Below are 21,514 nucleotides of genomic sequence, written 5' to 3'. Positions count from 1 at the left end.
AAGAGCCTGATAAGAGTCAGATAAGAGGACAATCATGCAGTGTTGATCAGTCCACCTAAGTCGGCATAAGTGCAAAGACCCAGCTGCCCATTACTCAGGGACAAAGAAAGGGGGAAAGGTCAGCAATCAGCATAACCAGATAGTTCAGCTCAAAAAGGACCCTTTGGCAATGTAACTTAATGTTTTAACAGCATAAGTAACTTATCAGCATGAGGCAGGTGACTCCCTGGCCCTGTGATTTTAAGCAGGTTATTTAGTATGACCCTTCTATGCCTCTGTTCTGTTATTTGTAACATGAAGACAGTACAATCTCCCCCGCAGTAACATTGTAAGGGTTAAGGAAATAATGTGCAGACATCACTTTGCACAGAGTCACATATGAAATGCACAGTCCTATTATTTTGAAAGTCCTTTCACAACGAGACTTTCTATAGCCCTTTCCTTCCTCATTTGCCTAAAGTATCTGCATCAACCCTCATCTCTGTTACTTACCTGCCTCTCATTTCTCTGTGTACCCCACGCATTCATTTAGACCACAAAAGCTTACTGAATACCTGGTCAGGCAGGCTGGGGAAATAGCAGTGCATAAGAAAAATCTTTGCCCTCATAGAGCTTACATTCTTACATTTGTGGGGAAGGAAGTCAGACAGAGAATAAAACAAACAAACAAAAAACACCTAATAAACCACCAGGTAAAGTGTTAAAATGCAGGCAAGGGGCAGAAAATAATCTCTGGGGAGAAAGTGAGTCAGATAAGATAATTAGGGAACGCCCTGTGGGAAGACCACTTTGAATCAGAAAGCTGAATGATGGGATAGAACAAGGCCTGAGATCAGAAGGAACAGTGTTTCAGACAGGGAAACAGCAAGTGCCCCATGCAAGACCACGCACAGTGTCACAGAAGACTAAGCACATAGCTCTACTGATCTCGCGATGCTACTGTATAATTTCTGGTTTACCCGCCAATTTTGCCACTAGACTATGAGCCCCCTGAGGGTGGGGCTGTGTATCTTCCCTGCATTCACTCACTCATAGAACTCACTTATTAAAGGTATCTATATGCCCAGCATTCTCTAAAGCACTAGATTTACAGTGAAGAATTAATATAGTCTCTGCCTTCAAGGAGCTTCCAACAAATAGCACTGGGCAAAGACTAAGCACTGAGAAAATATTTACTAAGTGAACAGTGTGTGCTTGATGTTCAGTTATCTAGTTCTATACCATGCCAAACTGTGGGCTTTCTACAGCTCTTCTTTCCTTCCTCATTTGCCAAGAAGATCGCTACTAGCTCTTCACTTCTGTTACTCACCTGCCTCTCCTCCATACCAAACTGTTCCCAATGACTCCTCTAATCTCCCCATCTTCTCTCTCCCCTCTGCCTTTACCCACAGTCCACTCCACCTGGCATGCCTTCCCCTGCATCTTCTTTACCAGACTAATTCTAGTGTCATTTCCCCAAATTTCATTAGTATACTGACGTTACCACTTGCTCAAACGTGTAGAAATCTCTCAAGTTCTTCAGACAAAACGTTTTCATCAAGTAACAGAAAATGATGGGTGCACAGGTAGCAAAGGACAATTCCAGATTGAGTGAATAGTAAAAAGAGTTGAAAGACAAATGATCTGAAGTTGCATATGTAATTTCTTTTCCCCCCCAAAATACGAGATATGTCAGTGAGTTTCTGGGCGTTGTGCTTACAGAATTGGGCCAGGATACAAGGGCCGCAAAAGTCTCACTACTATGGGTCTGTGTACTCATCCATGAAAGAAGTGTTTCATTTACAGTAAACAAAACCAATTTGGGACAAGAGCTATCATTTACAGGTCTTCCCCACACAGAAGTCAGTAGTTTAGCAACTAAATTATTTGAGATGAATTTCCCTTTCTGACAGCAGAAATTGCAAGTGCACTTCATTTATAAAAGAAAAGAGTCAGATATTTATTCTTCTAGGCAAGAAGGCAGATAAAGGTGAGTCACAACTTCCAATGCAGCCTCCACAGCCATAGTTAGCTGACAGAAACTTGCACGTAAGCTTCAGTCCTTCACTTCTAAAAGCCAGGCATCCATCTTTCTCCTCTCACTTCTGGAAAGAACAGAAAATTAAGCTGGAGTCATCTATTCTGAGATACACAACAGCAGGGACAGGGTTTTGGTTTCAACAATACACATTCCTCCCTGAGTTCCTGGACAGAAGCTCTGGGCTTTGTAGAGGACCACACAACAAGGATTCTACAACTAGGGGCCTGAGGGGCAGTGTTTCCCACAATGTCTTTGCTTCACCTACAACAGAACAGCTTTGTTAACTTCACCCAGCCATTATGAGAGGGGAAATGCACTAAAAGGCAAAACACCATTATCAGATTATCACTAACCATTTAACTTCAGTGCCCTCAGCCAAGACTTCCCCTAAGACATAACTAATGTAACAGGCTCATCTCTGTGCCCAACATGGCTGTGCCTTGCTGTATTGTGCTATTTATAATAGGGAGTGCACTGTACAGTAATTACATGCCTGGTCTTTGGCAGCCGGACTGGGATTCAGCCATTTTTTACTAGCTCAGTAACTTTGGGCAAAGCACTCTAAGCTTTTAAAAAGTCTTTATCAGACCCTACAAGTCCCCACTTGATCCAGCCCCTGCCTACCTCTCAGACCATGACTAGTATTGTCACTTTCCACCTCTTTAACTGTCTGGATATGTTGAGTTCAGGTCCCACCTCAGGGCCTTTGCACTTGCTGTCCTCTCTTCCCGAGTGTCACCTGGCTGGCTACTTTTCATTAATCAGGTCTCAGTTCAAATGTCAAAAAGTCACCTCCAGGATCTCATAATGTTGATTATGTGAGTATGCACTCATATAATCCATTGTATAATTCCATTTACACAAAGTACAAAAAGGAACTAAACCAGTGTATGGTGGCGTAATTCAGGGGACTGGCTACCCTCTTCTGGGTGGGAGTAGTGACGGGAAGGAGCACCAGGGGGCCCTCTGGGTTGCTGCTAAATGATTAATTTCTTGATATGGATCTGATCTCCTGGGCATGTTCAGTTTGTGCAAACTCATCAAGCTGTTCACTTATAATATGTATATTTTTATTACACGTGTTACAATGCAATGTCGAATTGGTTTTCCTGGATCACCTAATCTATGACCCACCATCTTGGCTAAGCTATTCATTCTCCAGCCCATGACCTTGTTTTATTTTCTTCATAGCATTTGTCACTGGCTGAAATCATTTTCATTATTGTTTATGTATGTACAGTCTAGCCCTTCCCCACCCCCATTAAAATATAGTATCATGTGGCCAAGATCTCTGCCTGCCTTGTTTACTATCCCCAAATATCAGTACCTATAGAGTCTTGTTCTAGGTATAAGCTGAATAGAGAAATATATGTAAAATAAGAAATGGCAAAAGGGTGGCCCTTTAAGGATATAACATCAATTGAAAGTCAAAACAGAGGAGCCAACAGCAGAAGAAATTAAAAATGTCAATGACATTTAGCATCAGGAGTATGTGTCAAATGTTAAATTTAACATCGAGGAGGGGGTACACAAAGTGTCATTCTTTGGCACCTCTGTGAGAGTGGTTGAAGTTACTTCTCACAGCAGAAACTGGGTCATTTATCTCTGTACACACAAGAATTTTGCATAAGGCCTGGTACAAAGAAGGTCTGAGCCAAGAAGAGTAGCAAGAGATTTCTGAGACGCTTGGTGAGGATTCTTAAGTTTCCAAGAAAAAGAGGGTCATATTCAACTGTAATGTCTGCCATGGGCAAGGGAGTAGGTAGGCACAACATACATGCAGAGGTAGGTGGAGCAGATACAAAGAAGCATTCAAGAAGATGAAAAGGGTTCCTTACAAATCACAAACAATACTCACCTACTTTTATTGCCAATTCTAAGATGTTTATAAAGAAAAAATTAAAATGTGTCAGTAGTGTTGGTGACTTGGATGTTACATAGTAACTTTATGCTATGCAGAGTAACTTACATGCTGATATAACTTATTTTCATGAGGAAATTTACACCACAGCCTGGTATAATGGAAACTGAAAAGTAAACCTTTAATCTGTAATCAGTTCTGCCACAAACTCTCTTTATAACCTTGAACAAGTCCTTTAACTTTAGTGCTCAATTTTTCTACCTGTGAAATAAGCTAGTTGGATCTGATGCTTGCTAACACCCATTTCCAGTTCTTGAACACTGTGTACTATTCCTGACTTAAAAAAAAAAAAAAACTCATTTCCTAAGCTTATGTTCACAGGACAATACGCCATCCACAAGAATGTAAATCAAAGTTACTAGATGCAGTGAGGTAGGAGATCCTTTTACCCAGTCTTCTTGCCAAACCAAGGGTATCACCCACTCAGATTCTCTACAGTGTTGTGTTCAGACTCCCATTTGTTGGTAAGGCAAGAAGCCCTATCATACTTCAGCTAAACAGTTGGATTTCTCGGCATAATTATTTCCTTTGCTTGAGTTTTCACTGCCTTAGGCACCATGTTTCCCATCAATTCAAGTCTACTCTCATAGTTAGCACCACAGTTCTTGTTTTTTTCTAACACTTAAATAATGAATAGAACTTGATCACCTGGAGGTATTCTCCTTACTCTATTACAACAGTTATTAGTTATTTTAATTAGACAAAACCACCATTCCTTTTGCTATCCCACCATACTGTCAAGTGCCTATTAAAGATATTACAGTAATAAGTTATTAGCACCTTTTAAATTTACATTAACAAAAACAGACAAATGAGAAGTCAGGAAATGAAAGAAGGAAAAAAAAAAAAAAACCTTTCAGGTGTCATAATTAACCAAAGCTTAGAGTAACTCAAAAAATCATTAGTAGCTATCTTTCAATTTTTAAAAAATATATACTATGCATATCCTAGTTAAAACTGCAGGAGTGATCATTTGTCTCTCATCAATTAAATGGGAAAACGGACAAGGATGATGCTCTGCTGTGGATGAGTCCCACACCATCCTTTCTTTAAAAGAGGGGCGATATTACTCATGGAGAATAAGAAGTCCAGTGGTTGATCACTTGTCCATGAGTCATCACCAACTCATAACTCCCCAAAGACCTTTTGACTACTGTGACTCTTGCCACCTGCAGAACGTACTGATCAAATCTACAGGAAGCCAAGTTCTAATAGCTATTCAGCATCCACCACTGGCCCTCCTAGGTTTTTATTCTCTTGAAACAAGGAGAAAGAGGACAGGGCCAATGCTCTGATGTGTTTCAGTGCTCGGACTGATTGCTCACTGAACTGAGGGAGAGCGTTTCCCATCTTTCTCCTTGACCTCCTCATTTCACCAACTCAAGCACCACTACCCACCCCCGCAAGTCTGCAAAAGCAGGCAGCCTGCAGAGAGCTCACTCCAGGAGGTGAGTTACTAAACCAGCAAGGCTGGGTTGGGTTTCTAGGCACCTTCATCATGTGGCCTAACAAACAGGCTCAAGAGAGAGACGGTTCAGAAGCAGCACTGGCAAAGCAGGTAACTGAGGACAAACAAATGTTGCCTGCCATTTTAGTAAACAAGAATGGTGCTTGCCATCAAGTCAGCAGTCACTGCAGCCACCAGAGACAGTGCACCCTGAGGGGAATTCAGGATGCAGAAAAACAGGATACAGGCCCTAGAGAGTTAAGATGCAAATCAAAGAAATAACTTCAGTAAGCCCAGACTCTTACACCTCCCCAAATTGAGCAAAGCATTAAAATCACTACCTTGACATATCTGAGTTTTGTGACTAGCCCTAATCTTCTGATGTTCCACTACAAGTTTTTTTTTTGTTTTTTTCCAGCCAAAACTCCCATATATCCTGGCTCCTCCCTTACCTCTTTGGAACAGTTCCTCAGAGCTATCCAGAAACTTCCCCAGGATACAACCCTCAATAATGCCTCCAATAAAATATATTTCCCAACTTTCAGGCTGTGCATTTTTTTTCTGTCGACATAATAACACCTCAGGACTCCAAAACCCAGTCCCAGGGACTTTTCCTTAACATGCCTGCAGCGCCTAGTACAGGGCCAGGCGCCCTCCGCAGCGCTAGGGTAACCCACGTCAGCGACAACTGAGAGCTGGGTGGCTCTCACTCCGGGGTGGCCCGGACTGTCATTCCCCGCTCCGCCTGGGACCCCCGACACCTGAAGCGGGGTGGGGGTGGGGGGCTGCTGGGGTCTCTCGTGCGCCCCCGGGCGCAGCACCGCGCGTCCCTTCCACAGGTGCGGCGCCCTAGCGGCCGCGCACCGGGGCCAGGAGGGAGTGGACAGACAAGGACAGGAGGGCATCACTGGCTGCTCCAGGCTCCCACCAAGAGGCCCGCTCACCTGGGACCTGGCCGCCAGGAGCGGGGACCGGAGCGCCAGGTCTCTCAGTAGTTTCCAGGCCTGCGCCACCACAGGGGCCGCCATCTTAACCAGAAAACTTGCGCGGAGAGCCAGGCGGGCCGCGGCAAACCAGGCAGGGCGCGGCGAGGGCGGGAAGGGGAAGGGAGGGGCGGGGAGGGGGCGGGGCCCGGCCGCCCCTCCCGCACCGCCCCCTCCGCCCGGGCCCGCCTGCTGCCTCTGGGACGTCGCAGCGCCCCTGAGGGGCCACCTTCTATAGCCCTGCGTCCCCCACCGCGACTCCCACCTCGGCCCCAAGTTCACTTTCAGCCTTCAGAGGCCCCGTGGCCTCCTCACCGTGCTACCCCGGCTCACCATGCGAGCAAAAACACATCCCGAGCCCTACGGTCGTGGGGCTTAAACTACGCGGGGGCGACAGGCCAGTGGACTTTGGCCGGTGTCGTGAGTGCTCTGAGGACCGGCCCACGGAGCTGACGCCAAGTAAGGGAGGCCTCTGGTCTGGTCCTTGGGCCCCAGAGGCTCGCCTAGGGAAGCGATATTTGAGCTGAGCCTTGAGGGACTACGGGAGAAGCAAGTGGGTCTGATGAGGTCGGTGGATCCCCTCTACACCTGAGTAAGAATTTTTTATCTTTTACCGAACGTTAAGGCAAAGCAATTGAAGCACTTGAAGCCAGTAACCAGCAGAACAAGAGCAAGCGTTTATTCGGAGTTTACGTGACTCTAAGCGCTGTATATGTAATAAAATTACTATAGCAAATAAGCTTAATATGTGCCAGCCACGTTACAAATTATGAACTAATTTAGTCTTTATAGCAACCTTTCCAGTAGGTACCAATGTATAAATCCCCGTTTTGCAGAAGAGAAAACTGAGGCACAGAGAGGTTACCTAACTTGTTGAAGGTCAGAGATCTGATAAGGATTAAAAATGGTTCAAACCCATGCTCTCTTCTTCCCACCCTATTAAGTACCATTTTAGAATTTTTTTTAACCTTACTCTGTTCTTGAGCCTATGATCATGAGAAAATGTACAATGTAACAGAACTAGGAAACTGTTTCTGCTTTACTTCCCTTTTTACTTTTTCTGCTTTTAATATTTTTTTAATTTTTATTTTGACAAAACAAATCTACAGAAAGGTTGCAGGAACATTACCCCCAACTCCGAAATATCCTTTACCCAGATTTACCACATATTTATATTTTGCCTCATTCTCCATTTTTCATAGATACAGATACATAGCTTTATAGCCCATTCTTAATCACGTTTACTGGCTAGATTTAGCATCCATTGTTGATTATTTCTTGCATCAGTTATTACTGTAATGGTTGCAAAGTCATGATTGTCTAATTCCATTCCTTTCTACATTTTTTAGTTTACGTTCTACTCTGAGAAGAGCTTTACCATCTCCCACGTTTATTTATCCTTGTATTCGCTTGTATCAATATGGACTCATGCGTCCCTTTTTATTCAGTGCCAAGCCTATGCTCATTCCTTTTACATGTACTCAGCTGCCTCTGAATATGGGTCATTTAATCCTCACAGGAACCCTGTAAGGGGTGATGATGTTATTCCCATTCTACCAGAGGGGGAACTGTACTACAGAAACACTGTGTAACTTGCCCAGGGTCACAGCCTGGGACCAGACCCCAAAGCTGAAATCTGACCACACCCTTCTCTTGACATGAGGGGATCAGAGTTCCCACCTCATCTATCATTACTTGTACTGGGTCCGCCATCTAGCCAGGATGGAGCAAAGATTCATTAATGTTTACAGACTGAATGTTTAAGCTTGGTGAGAGCTTTGAACATGTTGTCAGAAGGAAGCAGACCTCCTGTAGAATTAATCAAAGGTGGTTTATTCAGACAGTACTATGGCAAGGGAGTTGGCTACTATCACTTTCCTTCCAGCAGAGACCTGAAAGGGTTTGAAAAGAAGAGTGCATTTCGTAAAGAGAAAGGAGAGCCTCCTTAGAGAGTCTTTGATGAGTGTTCTGTTAGGATGGGATTTTTTTCTATTAGGGCAGGATTTTGGGAAGTGGAGTGGGCAGAGTCTTTCTGATTACCATTCATGTACATGTGGCAATCTTTGATTGGTTCATTATCTACTAGTGAATTTCTGGGCTGGGTAGCATCATATGAGTTTTCCTCTTTCAATTGGAAGACTGCCTATTCCTCAGCTTTGGGGCCCAAGTCCTGCATCAGCAATTCCTCAGTGTCTTCATCCACATTCTCTAATTCTGCCATCTCTGCAGCCAAGGGGTTGGGGGAGATGGAGCAGAAGGACCTTTGTATGGTATCTCCAGTGCTTAGCACTGGACCAGGATTAGAGAAACTGTGAAATAAACACACATAGGATGACTCACACTTATTGAGTTCTTCCTAAGACTTCTCGCTATTTTCTACCCTTTTTTCCCAAATAGGAAGCTCTTTGAGGTCAAGGATCCACGAAAGAGTTCTGCACTGTGCTTTGCTGAGATAAGCACTGGGTTTTCAGTGAAACTGGATTGGATTCAAATCTCACCTCTGCCTTCTGTGAATCTGTGACCTGAGGAACTACCTAGGTCATACAGTGATAGTAAGTATTCAGTGAGATGTTGTATGTAAAGACCTTGTACATAGCAAGGTCTCAGTAAATGTTGTGTTTCTTCCTCTGATATATTCTTAATAAATATTTGATAGCTAATGTGAAACACCAGAGCCAATCTGAGGTATGGGTCATAAGGCCCCTGACACTTTGTAACTTATCTTGATAGTACTGGCGAACAGTAGAGACGTGTATGTGCCAGATGAAAGTATTAAAAGAGTGTAAAGTTGTCTCCAGGAAGAGGGTGGAGGATAGGGGTCAGGGAACCTTTACATTTTTAGAACTTCGCAAATACTGATTCCTGGGCTCCACTCTAGACCTACTGAATCAGAATCACTTAGGATGGAGTCTGACATCTGCATTTTAAATAATCTTCTCAAGGAGTTATTTAGTTTGAGAACTAAAAAAAATAAAAAATAAAAAAAAGCAGACAAACCAAACCATAGCAGTAAACTCTCAAGAGGTTTCCCAGTGAATCAAGAGGCAAGTTACTCTGCCTTCTTCCACTGGGTTCCTAAATGTAGAATGAAAATCCTGTGATTCGTAGATGGAGGTGATGACTAAATGCTGCTCTCAGAGAGTCTTGACACATGGGTATAAGACCTATCTTCTACCAGGGGTCTAGGTCAGCCCCGACCTGTAGAAGCATTGGCTAAGGGTGAATAAACAGTGATTCTATGCTTTTTCTTTATCAGTATTGCGATTGTGAACTGCTTGAGTAGTAACTGTGGCCATAGGCAATACCACTACCAAAGCATTCTGTACTGTCTGGGATCAGACTGAAGCACAGAGGTAGATATCAGACAAACTGAGTTCAGGTCTTGACTCTGTGATGTAATAACTCTGAGCTTGGGCCAGTTATTTCGCAGCCTCAATCCTTTATCTGTGAAAGGGGGATTATAATAGTATGTATTTTGCCAGTGTGTTACTGAGTCCAAGCTCGTACTACTTGCTGTACAACAGGCCAATAAATCGAGAGACAAGTTGCTGGAGCAAGGAATAGTGACTTTATTCAGAAAACCAGCAAACTGAGAAGATGGTGGACTCGTGCCCCAAAGAACCCATCTTGCCTGAGTTAGAATTCAGGCTTTTTTTAATACTAAAAGGGGAGGGAGTAAAGTCAAACATTTCCTGGTTCCTGTCAGCCTCTGGGAGAGGATGTGTTAATTTCTTCCTCCGTGCAGTCATTCACGGGTGGGCCTGATCAAGATGTTCCCTGTGAGCTAAACAAAGGTATTTTAGCTTAATGCTCATTACCTGCGAGGCAGGGTTCCCAGAGATGGGCCATTATGTATAATTTAAGCTTATAGGCAACATCCGTTTAGTGATTAACTTGTAATAGAATGCAAAGGGTTCTTCCCCATTACAAGTGCATTGTCAAGCACTGGAGATCCCAGTGGCTGATAGCCACTAGGCTTTCTTTGCTTGACTAAGAAATCCTTTTTCATGTTTGTTTCTTTACCATTTACATCAGTGAGCCTGTTTCCCCGTTAGTAAAATGAAGGCCAAGTATGACAGCATCTTATTAGAACTAGTAGTTAACAATATAGCACTTCTCATAAACTTTGCATACACTGGAAATATTAAGTTCCAAAACTCCTTCATCAAACTTTGGATTTAGAACAACCTGCCTACACTATTTCTTATTGAGTTAATTGTTCCAGGAAAGAAAATAAAAACATCAATAGACCCACACACCTTCTCTTTCATTTTAGCAGTGCCTGTTAACAGTGAAATAATGTGCTCATTTTCATATCCGCACTGATTACTCCCTGGGCCCAGATTTGCCAAAGAGGCATGTCAGGAAACCTAGCACAGGGATCATGAATTTAGCAGTTCCAGTGGTTGTTTATCATTACCTTTTCATTTAAGAATAAAAACCATTTGACAAATACAGACTCATTGTAACCAGTAGAAATGAATAGAATTTTTTACAAAACAATCCTAATTTTCATGGATAACATTTGAATTCATGCCACTCCCTGTCAGGAATGAAAATCACTATTAAGATGATGAAACAAAGGGCATTTGTGGATTTTGTCTGGTTATTTCTTCTTTAATGGATAACAGATTTCTTGAATTTACAGGCAAAGAAACTTTGGGCTTTCATTATGTACACTGATAATACCTCTGTTGCTGTTTGTGACAGCCATTTTAACCAATGCTTCAACTGTGTTATTTGCCAATGTCACAGAAAGAAGTTCCATTGTGCTCCAGTTATTTTTTCCCTCTTCAATAATGCATTAAAATGATTAATTCTGATGACATTTTTCAGCAGCTTATTTAAATTATAAGATGCACAGAAGAAAAGGGATCTGAAACTAAAAGTGTCTCCTCTGACAAAACCACAATGAGCTCAAGAGAAATTCTCACTATATCCTGGAGAGGATCTGGGGGAGGGAAGGTAGAGCCATAGTAACAGGTCAAAGTCAAGATGAAAAAGAAGTAAGAGTAAGGAACATCAGAAACCAGGAGAAGGAGCATTCAGGGACAAGGTCAGCTGGAAGACTATAAGTGGAGAACGAGAGTTAAGGATAGAAACAAAGGCGATGACATTCTATTGGTCGAGAAATTTAGAAATGGATAAAGAAGATGGTAAAAGTGGAGTGAAGAACATTTACACAAAGGACAGTGGAGAAGCATGGACTGAAAGAGAAAAATGGTACCAGATTGTGGGAAAGGAATTCCCTTCAAAAAGAAACCTGTTTTCCCACTGCAATCGAAAGCCGTGGAATTTAGCACTTTCAATATTATTAAGACATCCTTCATTTAAATACCAAAATAGGGACTTCCCTGGTGGCACAGTGGTTAAGAATCCTCCTGCCAATGCAGGGGACACAGGTTCGACCCCCGGTCTGGGAAGATCCCACATGCTGTGGAGCAAGTAAGCCCATGCACCACAACTACCGAGCCTGTGCTCTAGAGCCCATGAGCCACAACTATTGAGCCCATGTGCCACAACTACTGAAGCCTGGATGCCTAGAGCCCATGCTCCGCAACAAGAGAAGCCACTGCAATGAGAAGCCCACGCACCACAACAAAGAGTAGCCCCCGCTCACCGAAACTAGAGAAAACCCGTGCACAGCAACGAAGACCCAAAGCAGCCAAAAAATAAATTAATTAATTAATTAAATACCAAAATAAAAATTAAAGGCATTCCATTTCAAATGCCCTGCTTCATTAGGAAGTAAGCAGTCACAGCAATGGTTTTTAATAGAATTCCTTTTTTTAAAAAAAATTTATTTAATTTATTTTTGGCTGCATTGGATCTTCCTTGCTGCGCACCTACTCTTTGTTGCAGCGCGCGGGCTTCTCATTGCAGTGGCTTCTCTTGTTTGTGGAGCACGGGCTCTGGGCACACGGGCTTCAGTAGATGTGGCTCGCAGGCTCAGTAGTTGTGGCTCGTGGGCTCTAGAGCGCAGGCTCAGCAGTTGTGGCGCACAGGCTTAGTTGCTTTGCAGCATGTGGGATCCTCCCGGACCAGGGCTTGAACCCGTGTCCCCTGCATTGGCTGGCGGATTCTTAACCACTGCGCCACCAGGGAAGCCCCAGTAGAATTCCTTTAAGAGGTTTCTGTTTTGTTTTAATGTCTTTGGGGCCATATTCTCCAAAGGTTCTGATTCAGTCTGTCTTGGGACCCAGAGATCTGCATTTTTATAAGTACCTCTTCCACCCCACCATCTTTATTGTTGGTGATCCATTGTCTACGACTGGAGAAGCACTGACCCAAAAGGTGGGACTTTGAGAAAGCTAGAGGAAAATGACAGAAATCATCTAATTCCTCTCTTTCTCTCTCATTTTCTTTTCCATTTCTTACCCCACTTGTAGTATGTTTTTTAACCTTTCCCTACCCCTCCAAAATCTTAGTACATGAGAAGAAGGAGTATGGAATGAGGCTCCAAAGGAAGGTTTCATGCTGTTCCCTCTGATGGAAACAACTCTTCCCTGTTGTTCACTGGACTCGGGCTCTCTCTTCCCTAGAGAGGGTTTCAGTCACCACCCTCTTCAGGAAGCTTCTCTGAAGACAAGGCTGGGGATCATCTCAGTGGTTATCATTAGGCAATTACCCCATTAGTTTCTTGTCTGCTTCTTTCTTTAAGATTTAAAAATCTGCAGTGACAGGGACTGTGCCTTCTTTGCTCTTATGACCCTGCACCCAGTACAGTGCCTGGAAGACAGGCGGTATTCAACTGACATTGACTAAACAGATAACTAAGTGAAGATGAAACCAGTGCAAAAATCACCCTAATAAGAAAATTCAAAGATTCAATAATGTCTAGAAATCTGCCAGTACCTCCTAACAAGAATGGAAGTTGAGTCCCATGAAGGGAAATAACCTGCCCAGGATCACACACTACACTAGTGGTTTTGTTCACTGTTCCTCAGAGTTCTTAGATGCCTTCAAGATCCATCTCTCCCTTACCTCTCTCTCCTTCCCCTACATTTATTGAACATGTATGTGCTTTCTCCAAGCTTTACAGAAATTATCTTACTTAATCCCCACCACAGCTGTATTTTACAGATGTGCAAACTGAGTCTCACAGCAGAGAGTAAGTTGCCTGAAGTAATGACTAGGAAGAGGCCAATCTCAATCATCTGGGATTGAATCTACACCAGCACTATCTAATGGATCTTTTTGCAATGATGGAAAAGTTCCATAACTGTGCTGTCTGATACCATAGCCATCAGCCGTGTATGGCTACTGAGCACTTGCAATGTGACTGGTGAAACTAAGAAAATAATTTTTTTTTTTTGCGGTACGCGGGCCTCTCACTGCTGTGGCCTCTCACATTGCGGAGCACAGGCTCCGGACGCGCAGGCCCAGCGGCCATGGCTCACGGGCCCAGCCGCTCCGCGGCATGTGGGATCCTCCCGGACCGGGGCACGAACCCGTGTCCCCTGCATCGGCAGGCGGACTCTCAACCACTGTGCCACCAGGGAAGCCCCTAAATTTTTAATTTTAATTAATTTATATTTAATTTTTAATAGCTGCACATAGCTAGTGACTGCCATATTTACCAGTAGAGGTCTATGCTATCCAACTGATGTGCAGACTTTGTATCATCTCACTGTTTTCTTAATTGTATTCCTATTAGGTACAAGTTATATGAATTGGGCTCCTAATTTAGGTACAAATAGCTTATTTAGGAGGTGATCCTAGGCAGCAGGAAAAGGAATGGGAAAGTGAGACAGGGAAGACGGAACAGGCTGTAGGCAATTGGGGTTCAGTTTCAGAGAGCACTCTGGTAGAATGTTATGGAACATACCTCAAAATGGTCCCATCGAGGGATGAGGAAGTGGTCATGTTTTTCCACCAACTCCAACTCCCATGCCTCATTGGTTGAGAGCTGCTCCTGGGGGCACTTCCAGCTTCCCTTTCCTCGGAACAGTTACGCCCCTGTGGTTAGACAAAGCCTTAGAGCAGGGAGACGCAGGTCTCTGAAGCAGTGATTATCTTGCAAAGCTGCCGGTGACTTCCAGGGAAGTCCAGGAGATGTGGGCCCAAGTAAAACTATATTGCCTCTCCCTTTAACTGACCAGATTAGTTCATATCAATATTTTATCTGGGTTGGGAGGAAGGGCACTCGAGATTGTGTTGGTAAGAAAGGTTCTGCTACTTAGAGAGAGAGAGAGAGGGAGAGAAAGAAAAAAGTTTCCAAACTACAATTCTAAACTGTACTCTTGCCTGTTTTCATGACCAACTCAATTACTGGATTTTATCCTATTCTGTATCATTTCTAGCTCAGCGTGGATGCTCTAAGTATCCCTGCAGTCTAGGCCCCATAATGTAGTCATAAAATAGCTGATCCTGGACTTTCTCAGCGGAGACATGAAGAGACTCAAGCATTCCAGAAAGTGTTTGTTTGGTTGTTTTCTATTTGATATATTTAAAAAGATTAGCCGCAACAAGAGCAGAGAATCAGGGAGAACCTGATTTAAAAAATAAAATATAGTTTTAAAGAAGAAATAGAAGTGATGCAAATAGTAATTTCTCCTCCTCTGATATCAAGCTCTGTTGAGCTCTGGAAAGAGGAAACATGTAATTATGATAGAAGTGAATCAACTGAAAGCCAAGTCAAAAAGGCAGATCAGCTTCTGAAGAGATGCCCTGGCTTCTATAATGACAGTAGGTAAAGAGTCCTAGCCTCTCTACCTAGATCGGCTGCTGGTCCGTACGACCTTGGGCTGAAAGAACATGGAGAACTCCTGATAGTGTAGGCAAAAGGAATGTTACCAGATTTCTTTCAGAGACAATGGCCATCCATGGAGGCTAAGAAGAGCTTAGCTACCTCAAAGAACCTGCCTGAAGAGATTTCTTCATGCTACAAACCTCTGTAAATTTCCTTTCAAAAATTATGTTTAAGAAGAAATAGGAATAACCTTACACCAAAGTGAGGGCAAGAATGTCCACAAGAGTGAAGACAGTAATGCCACAAGGGAGAAAATGAAGGGAGACAAGTAAAAATTTCACATGGAAATATTTCAAGTACCTAGAAGCTCTGAGGAAAATAACACCATGATGAACAAATGATGTGAATAAAAAAATTCAAAAAAGAAAAGGTAAAAGTGGCCAGTAAACAAGAAAAAGAGCCAGCTTCACTGATAGCATTGAAGAAATGCAAAATAAAAGATAATATTACCTTTTAAAATGTATATGTTTTTAAACCAATAAAAATGCCCAATTTGGGTACAATCGTGGAGGAAATAAATACTTTTTAATATTGTCAGTAGAAGTGTGCATTGTTACATCCTTCTAGAGGACAATTTGGCAATATATATCCAGAGCCTAAGAGTTTAAATCCTCTAGTCAAATAATTTTATTTCTAGGGATTATCCTAAACAAATACTTAAATTTGCAGTCAAAGATTTTTGTTCAAAGATATTAATTGCAGCAATTTATTTAGCAATGAAAATTTGGAAACCACATAGCTGGTGAATAGTTAATAAAAAAACCACACTAGAATATTGAACAATGCCAAAAAACGTATTATAAAATTTTAATTTATTTAAAGAAGCAGTGTATGCACACTGTAAGATTTTTTAAGTCTCTGAAGGTATAGCCACTGTTAATAGTTCATTTCTTTAAGAAGTTTTCTTCAACAAATTTTCTATATATACATTTTCTATTTTGATATATCAATATATGTATCTCTATCCCTATCTATCTATCTATCTGGCCCACTACTTGTCTTTGTAAATAAAGTTTTATTGGAAGTCACTCATACCCATTTGTTTATGTATTGTCTATGGTTGGTTTCCAGTTACAATGGCAAAGTTGAATAGATGCAACAGAGAACCTATGACTAAAAATATGTAATATCTGGCCCTTTACAGAAAAACTTTGCAAACCCCTGCACCAGCATACAAACTCATTACAATGTTACCTCAGAGAGTGCAAATATTTTTGTCTGCTTTGTTTGCTATTGTATTCCCAATGCCTAGAACAGTGCCTGGCATATAGTAGGTGCTCAGTAAATATTTTTGGAATGAATTGATGGGATCAGTTGCTCCTGCTAATGCACAGTTGTGTGGTTTTCACATTTAGTGCTTGTTTTAGTATTACAAATAACACTGCAATGAACACAGATATTTGCTTACTTCTGCAATTATATCAGAAACAGTACTTTGAAAAATATTTAATGATGTGGAAAACATTGATATATCAAATTTTTTTAAACTAAAATTTTTGTTACTTTAATTTTTGTTATTGAAAATGTGTGTGTATAACCATAAATAATTTGAAATCTAGGAGGTGGGATTGGGGTGATTTTTATTTTCTTTATTGTTATCTAAATTTATCATAATTAATACATATTGGTACTAAAAAAATATTAAATGTATTTTTAAAGGACTCAAAAGATCCTTTTCATCTTGTCCCTTCTCTGTCCTATTTAAAATCATTTAATACTTCCCATCCCTATAAGTTAAATCTAAATTCTTCCACCCAGGGCTTCAGGCTATTGAGCCACTGGTTTAAATGCCTGTTTCTGTCTCCCCAGTGACTTTCCTTCATGAAAGGTTTGTTCCGCCAGACTTGTATATTACTCTTTGTCCTCAGAAAAGGCCTCATAAATTCTACCTTGGCACACTTAGTCATAGCTTTTGTCCTGTCCAGAATGCCATCCTTTTTTCCACCTTCCTGAGCCTGCCACTGAAGCGTCCAATTCCTCCCAGTAGCATTCCTAAGTCCTTCCCACAGCCTCATCCTTCTACAGCATCTACTGTCATGGGTGGCCAATCTGGTTTCCTTTAGGAGACAAAGCAAGAAAACCTAAACGAACAACGTAGTACGCCATACAAGGGAATAAGGAGTCGTGGGGACCATGGCAACAAGTACATGTCCTATCTAAAGGCAGACAAATGAAAAAATAAATTTGTTTTTAAAGGCAGACCAAACAAAGCAAGACTGCTGACAAAATTTACCCTACAGCTTATACTGTATGGGCATATAAACTGCTTGGAACTTTTTCCTGAAGCCCGTGGGGTTTAGGGATGCAGAAAGAGGGGCAGAAGGTGAGAGTTAATGGAGGTCCAAAAGTAGGATGGGGGTAGGTTGAGAATGAGGGATGGACAAGAGGTTTCAGGTTTAAAGAGAAGGGAGGGGTAGGATTTAAGACTGGACTAAGGATGTCTGTGGTAGAAGTTATGCAGTAATTTTTAAAATGAAATTCTAGTGTTTTATGTTTTAGGCTATATCAGAATATCCCTAGGGTCAAAATGGCTTCATCAAAACAGACCAAATAAAATATCTTGCTTCATCACCCATACCTGTACCCAGGTTCTTCTCATAGTAATGAAAATAGCAATAGCTAAGTTGAGTTGAGTCGGTATTATGTGAAGTCACTGTGTTAAGCACATTTACTGAGAGTGTCCACCTGACTCAGTTCTCAAGATAGCCTTATGAGATAAATGCTATTCCTCTCTTACAGATTAGAGAAAAGACATAGAAAGAGGCAGTGATCTGCCTGAGGTCATATGGCTAGGAGGTGGCAGGGCTGACTTGAATCCAGAGCCTGATCCAGAAATTGTACAATGAATATACATGTTCTGCAAATTAACCACTTAACCACTGTGTTGTGCAGCTCAGAAGTGTTGAAAGAAAGGGAATGTTTGGTAGCAAGAGTATAAGTTAGGGTTTCTCAACCTCAATACTGTTGACATTTTAGACTAGATAATTCTTTGTTGTAGAGGCTGTCCTGTGCATTGTGGGATATTTATTAGCATGCTTAGCCTCTATTCGCTAGGTGCCAGTAGAAAATGCCCTGAGTAGTGACAGTCACAACTGTTTCCATATATTGCCAAATGTCCCTGAAATGGGCAGGGTATTGGTGGAAGGCAAGAAGGAGCAAAACCTCCCCTAGTATAAATATTTATACCACTGGTATAAATACTTGTCCTTAGAGCAGAAATGTAATACTTAATATTCTCATTCCCCTTTTTATGGACTTTCATAATCCCAGATGTATCTCTTCCCCCACCAAATATCCAACTCCGAGAACAACAGAAATTATTGCACAAAATGTTGTGCATTTTATATATCTAACCCTTTCATAGATTAATTTCATTAAATTCCATAGCAGGAGGGAAACAAAAAAGTTCTAAGTCATCAGACAATCATTAAATGAATTAAAATAGTAATTCTCATGTCATTAGTCTGATTTTAGCCAAGCCAAGGAAGTACTATTCCAAGATTCTGCACGAAATAGCAAATTTCAATTTGAAAGTTCTCCAAGCAGTTAATGGTCCTGCTATCCATTTGATTTAGTAAAGGTTCAGAGCATTTGTTAGCTAAACTTTCCCAGAAAGTCATTTTTATACTATCACTGTTAGTCTATGCCATTAGGATCATTTCTTTCTACGATAAAATGGGATTTTATGTTATCATTCTGTGTCTCAGGGAAACGTATAATTTTTAATGGAAGAAATCTAAGATTAACCTCCATGGTCTCCATAAGTGATTTCATAGCATCAGTCTGTGCAAAGGGAGAGTTTCATATTCTAAAGAAAATCAGCTCATATTATTAAAAACAACTGCCATATAGTATGAAAAATATTGGAAAAGTATTTGATTATACCTCAAAATACAAGTTGTATTTCTTTGCCAGGAAAAAGAAAGTGAAAACTATTTGAGCTCTAATTCTGAAAGGCAAAATTTTGAACATTGAATATTGGCTATTGCCTGTGGCCTAACTGCATAAGAGCAATTCACCTGTTTGATCCAATTTGTTCTAACCTGTGAATTTCACATGGCAAGGGCAGAAAGTCCTAGTTTCATTGCTTACCAGGATTTATTTTTTTTAATATTTATTTATTTATTTGTTGCTGCGCACGGGCTTTCTCTAGTTGTGGTGAGCAGGGGCTACTCTTCGTTGTGATGAGCGGGCTTCACATTGCGGTGGCATTTCTTGTTGCAGAGCATGGGCTTCAGTAGTTGCAGCACATGGGCTCAGTAGCTGTGACACGTGGGCTCAGTAGTTGTGGCTCGCAGGCTCTAGACCGCAGGCTCAGTAGTTGTGGTACACGGGCTTAGTTGCTCTGTGGCATGTGGGATCTTCCCGGACCAGGGTTTGAACCCGTGTACCCTGCATTGGCAGGTGGATTCTTAACCACTGCGGGCCTCTCACTGTTGTGGCCTCTCCCGTTGCGGAGCACAGGCTCTGAACGCGCAGGCTCAGCGGCCATGGCTCACGGGCCTAGCCGCTCCATGGCATGTGGGATCTTCCTGGACCAGGGCACGAACCCGTATCCCCTGCATTGGCAGGCAGACTCTCAACCACTGCACCACCAGGGAAGCCCTCTTACCAGGAATTTTGATCAAGACTTCTATTGCAAGTGACAAAAACTTAAACGAAACTCAGTGTATTTATTGGCCAACATAAAACACTCCAGAAGAAAAGAGTGTCTGTTCTGAAATATAACTATTTGGACCTAAACATCAAGAGGAGGCTCTCTCTCTCTCTCTCTCTCTCTCTCTCTCTCTTTTTCTCTCTCTCCCCCCACCTCCCCCCGCCCCCCGCCATCACCATCATCATCATCATCATCTCTGGTCTGAGTTTCTCTCAGTTTGGCTTTCTGCTTTTAAAATCGTTTTTCACAAGATGAAGAAGTGGGTACTAGGAACTTTCACATCACATCCTTACCGCCTGTTGATTATAGAAGAAAGAGAGCCCTCATCCCCTAGCTCAAGTTCTAAAAATATCTAAAAGATTCTGATGAGGCCATCTGGGGTCCCAGTTCCATTCCTGGACACATCTCTGTGGTGAAAAAGGGCTGCCATGATGTTTTAGATTGGATTCAAGTACAAGTGGTTTTATTAAGGAAGTTCTCCCAGTAGAAAATGGTAAGCAAATGAGGGTAACAGGGTAAGGGAAGGAAAAAAGGCTGTCAAAGCTGCAATATCAGATAAAGTGCCAGCCTCCCTCTGATCCCACAGGGAGCTCCAGAACACAAATTGCACATCAGAGTGTGGAAGCAGGAGAGCTGGGCTTTGCACCTGTGCCCCAGTAGTTGGCTACAGGTTGCCCTGAGAGGATATAATCTCCTAGGCACTTCCAGCTCTGGCTCTCTGGAGGTGAGGCAACTCTAGTAGCCCAAGTGCAAACCTCTGTGGAAGGTTGCAGGTACCAGCCTTTTGCAGCATAGGTCAGGGAAGTTGGGGGCTGGGCACACAGCACTGGTGTTTGCTGCACATGCTCATCCCTGAGTGGCCAAAGTACTGGTTCTCTATGATCGGTAACTCCAACCAGAACCACATTTTTGAGCCAAAGAAGAATAATTTACTAAAAAAGGGAAGATCCTGTTACAGGAAAAAGAAAGGGGCAGACAGAATAATGAATGTCAGTTCTATCTGGCTTCACTTGATTTGTACTCACCAAATTTGACCCCAAGAAGGTTGAGTCAACATCAAGTAAACACACATTTAGAGAAGGAAAATTACTGAGAATCTACTATGTCACTAACACTGTTTTTGTTAACAGCGTCATTGAAGTATAATTATCACACAATAAAGGCACATACTTAGATTATAACTTTGATAAACTTTGACATATGTATACACCCATGAAACCATCAGAGCAATGAAGATGATAAACATCTCCATCACTACAGAAGCTCCTCTTTCTAACCTATCACTCCCTACCTTTCCTGGTTCCTCCATCCTCAAGCAATTGCTCATGTGCTTTCTGTCACTATAGATTATTTTGTATTTTCTCGAATTTTCTATACATGGAATCCTTCAATATATACTCTTTGCTTTTTGGTTTGATATGATTAGTTTGAGATTAATCCATGTTTTTCTGTGCATCAATAGTTCATTCGTTTTTATTGCTGGGTAACTCTCTGTTGTAAAGATGTACCACAATTTGTTTATCTGTTCACCCGTTGATGGACTCTAGCATCTTTATGTATCGTATTATATTTATATGTCATATTCTTTTCACCATACTGTGGGGCAGGTCTTACTATGCTCTTTTTACAAAAGAGGTGTTTAGGCTCAAACTAATGAGCTAAGTTACCTTATATCTTATCTCATAAGTAGTGGAGCTTGGATCTCAGGGTTTTCCCTCAGCAAAGTCTGTGCTG

General features: G+C 41.9%; 2 protein-coding genes across 2 annotated transcripts in view; one reads left to right on the top strand and one right to left on the bottom strand.

Annotated features, from left to right (window-relative positions):
- The window catches only part of SUCLG2 (succinate-CoA ligase GDP-forming subunit beta), a 262,885-nt gene extending 256,414 nt beyond the window's left edge, over nt 1-6,471 (bottom strand). The window contains exon 1 of the mRNA XM_082849090.1: nt 6,333-6,471. Coding sequence (XP_082705216.1) covers nt 6,333-6,416 — 84 coding nt within the window. The 5' untranslated portion in view covers nt 6,417-6,471. The remainder of the gene's footprint in view (nt 1-6,332) is intronic.
- Nucleotides 6,472-6,547: 76 nt separating this feature from the next.
- Nucleotides 6,548-21,514, top strand: part of TAFA1 (TAFA chemokine like family member 1) — a 769,786-nt gene continuing 754,819 nt past the window's right edge. The window contains exons 1-2 of the mRNA XM_082849092.1: nt 6,548-6,830; nt 8,769-8,923. The gene's annotated coding sequence lies outside the window, so the exon portion shown is untranslated. The remainder of the gene's footprint in view (nt 6,831-8,768; nt 8,924-21,514) is intronic.

Source organism: Leucopleurus acutus (assembly GCF_964270905.1).
Source record: "Leucopleurus acutus genome assembly, chromosome: 10".
Classification (NCBI taxonomy): domain Eukaryota; kingdom Metazoa; phylum Chordata; class Mammalia; order Artiodactyla; family Delphinidae; genus Leucopleurus; species Leucopleurus acutus.
Note: the sequence above shows the minus strand (reverse complement) of the source record. Positions and strands in the feature narration are given on the sequence as shown.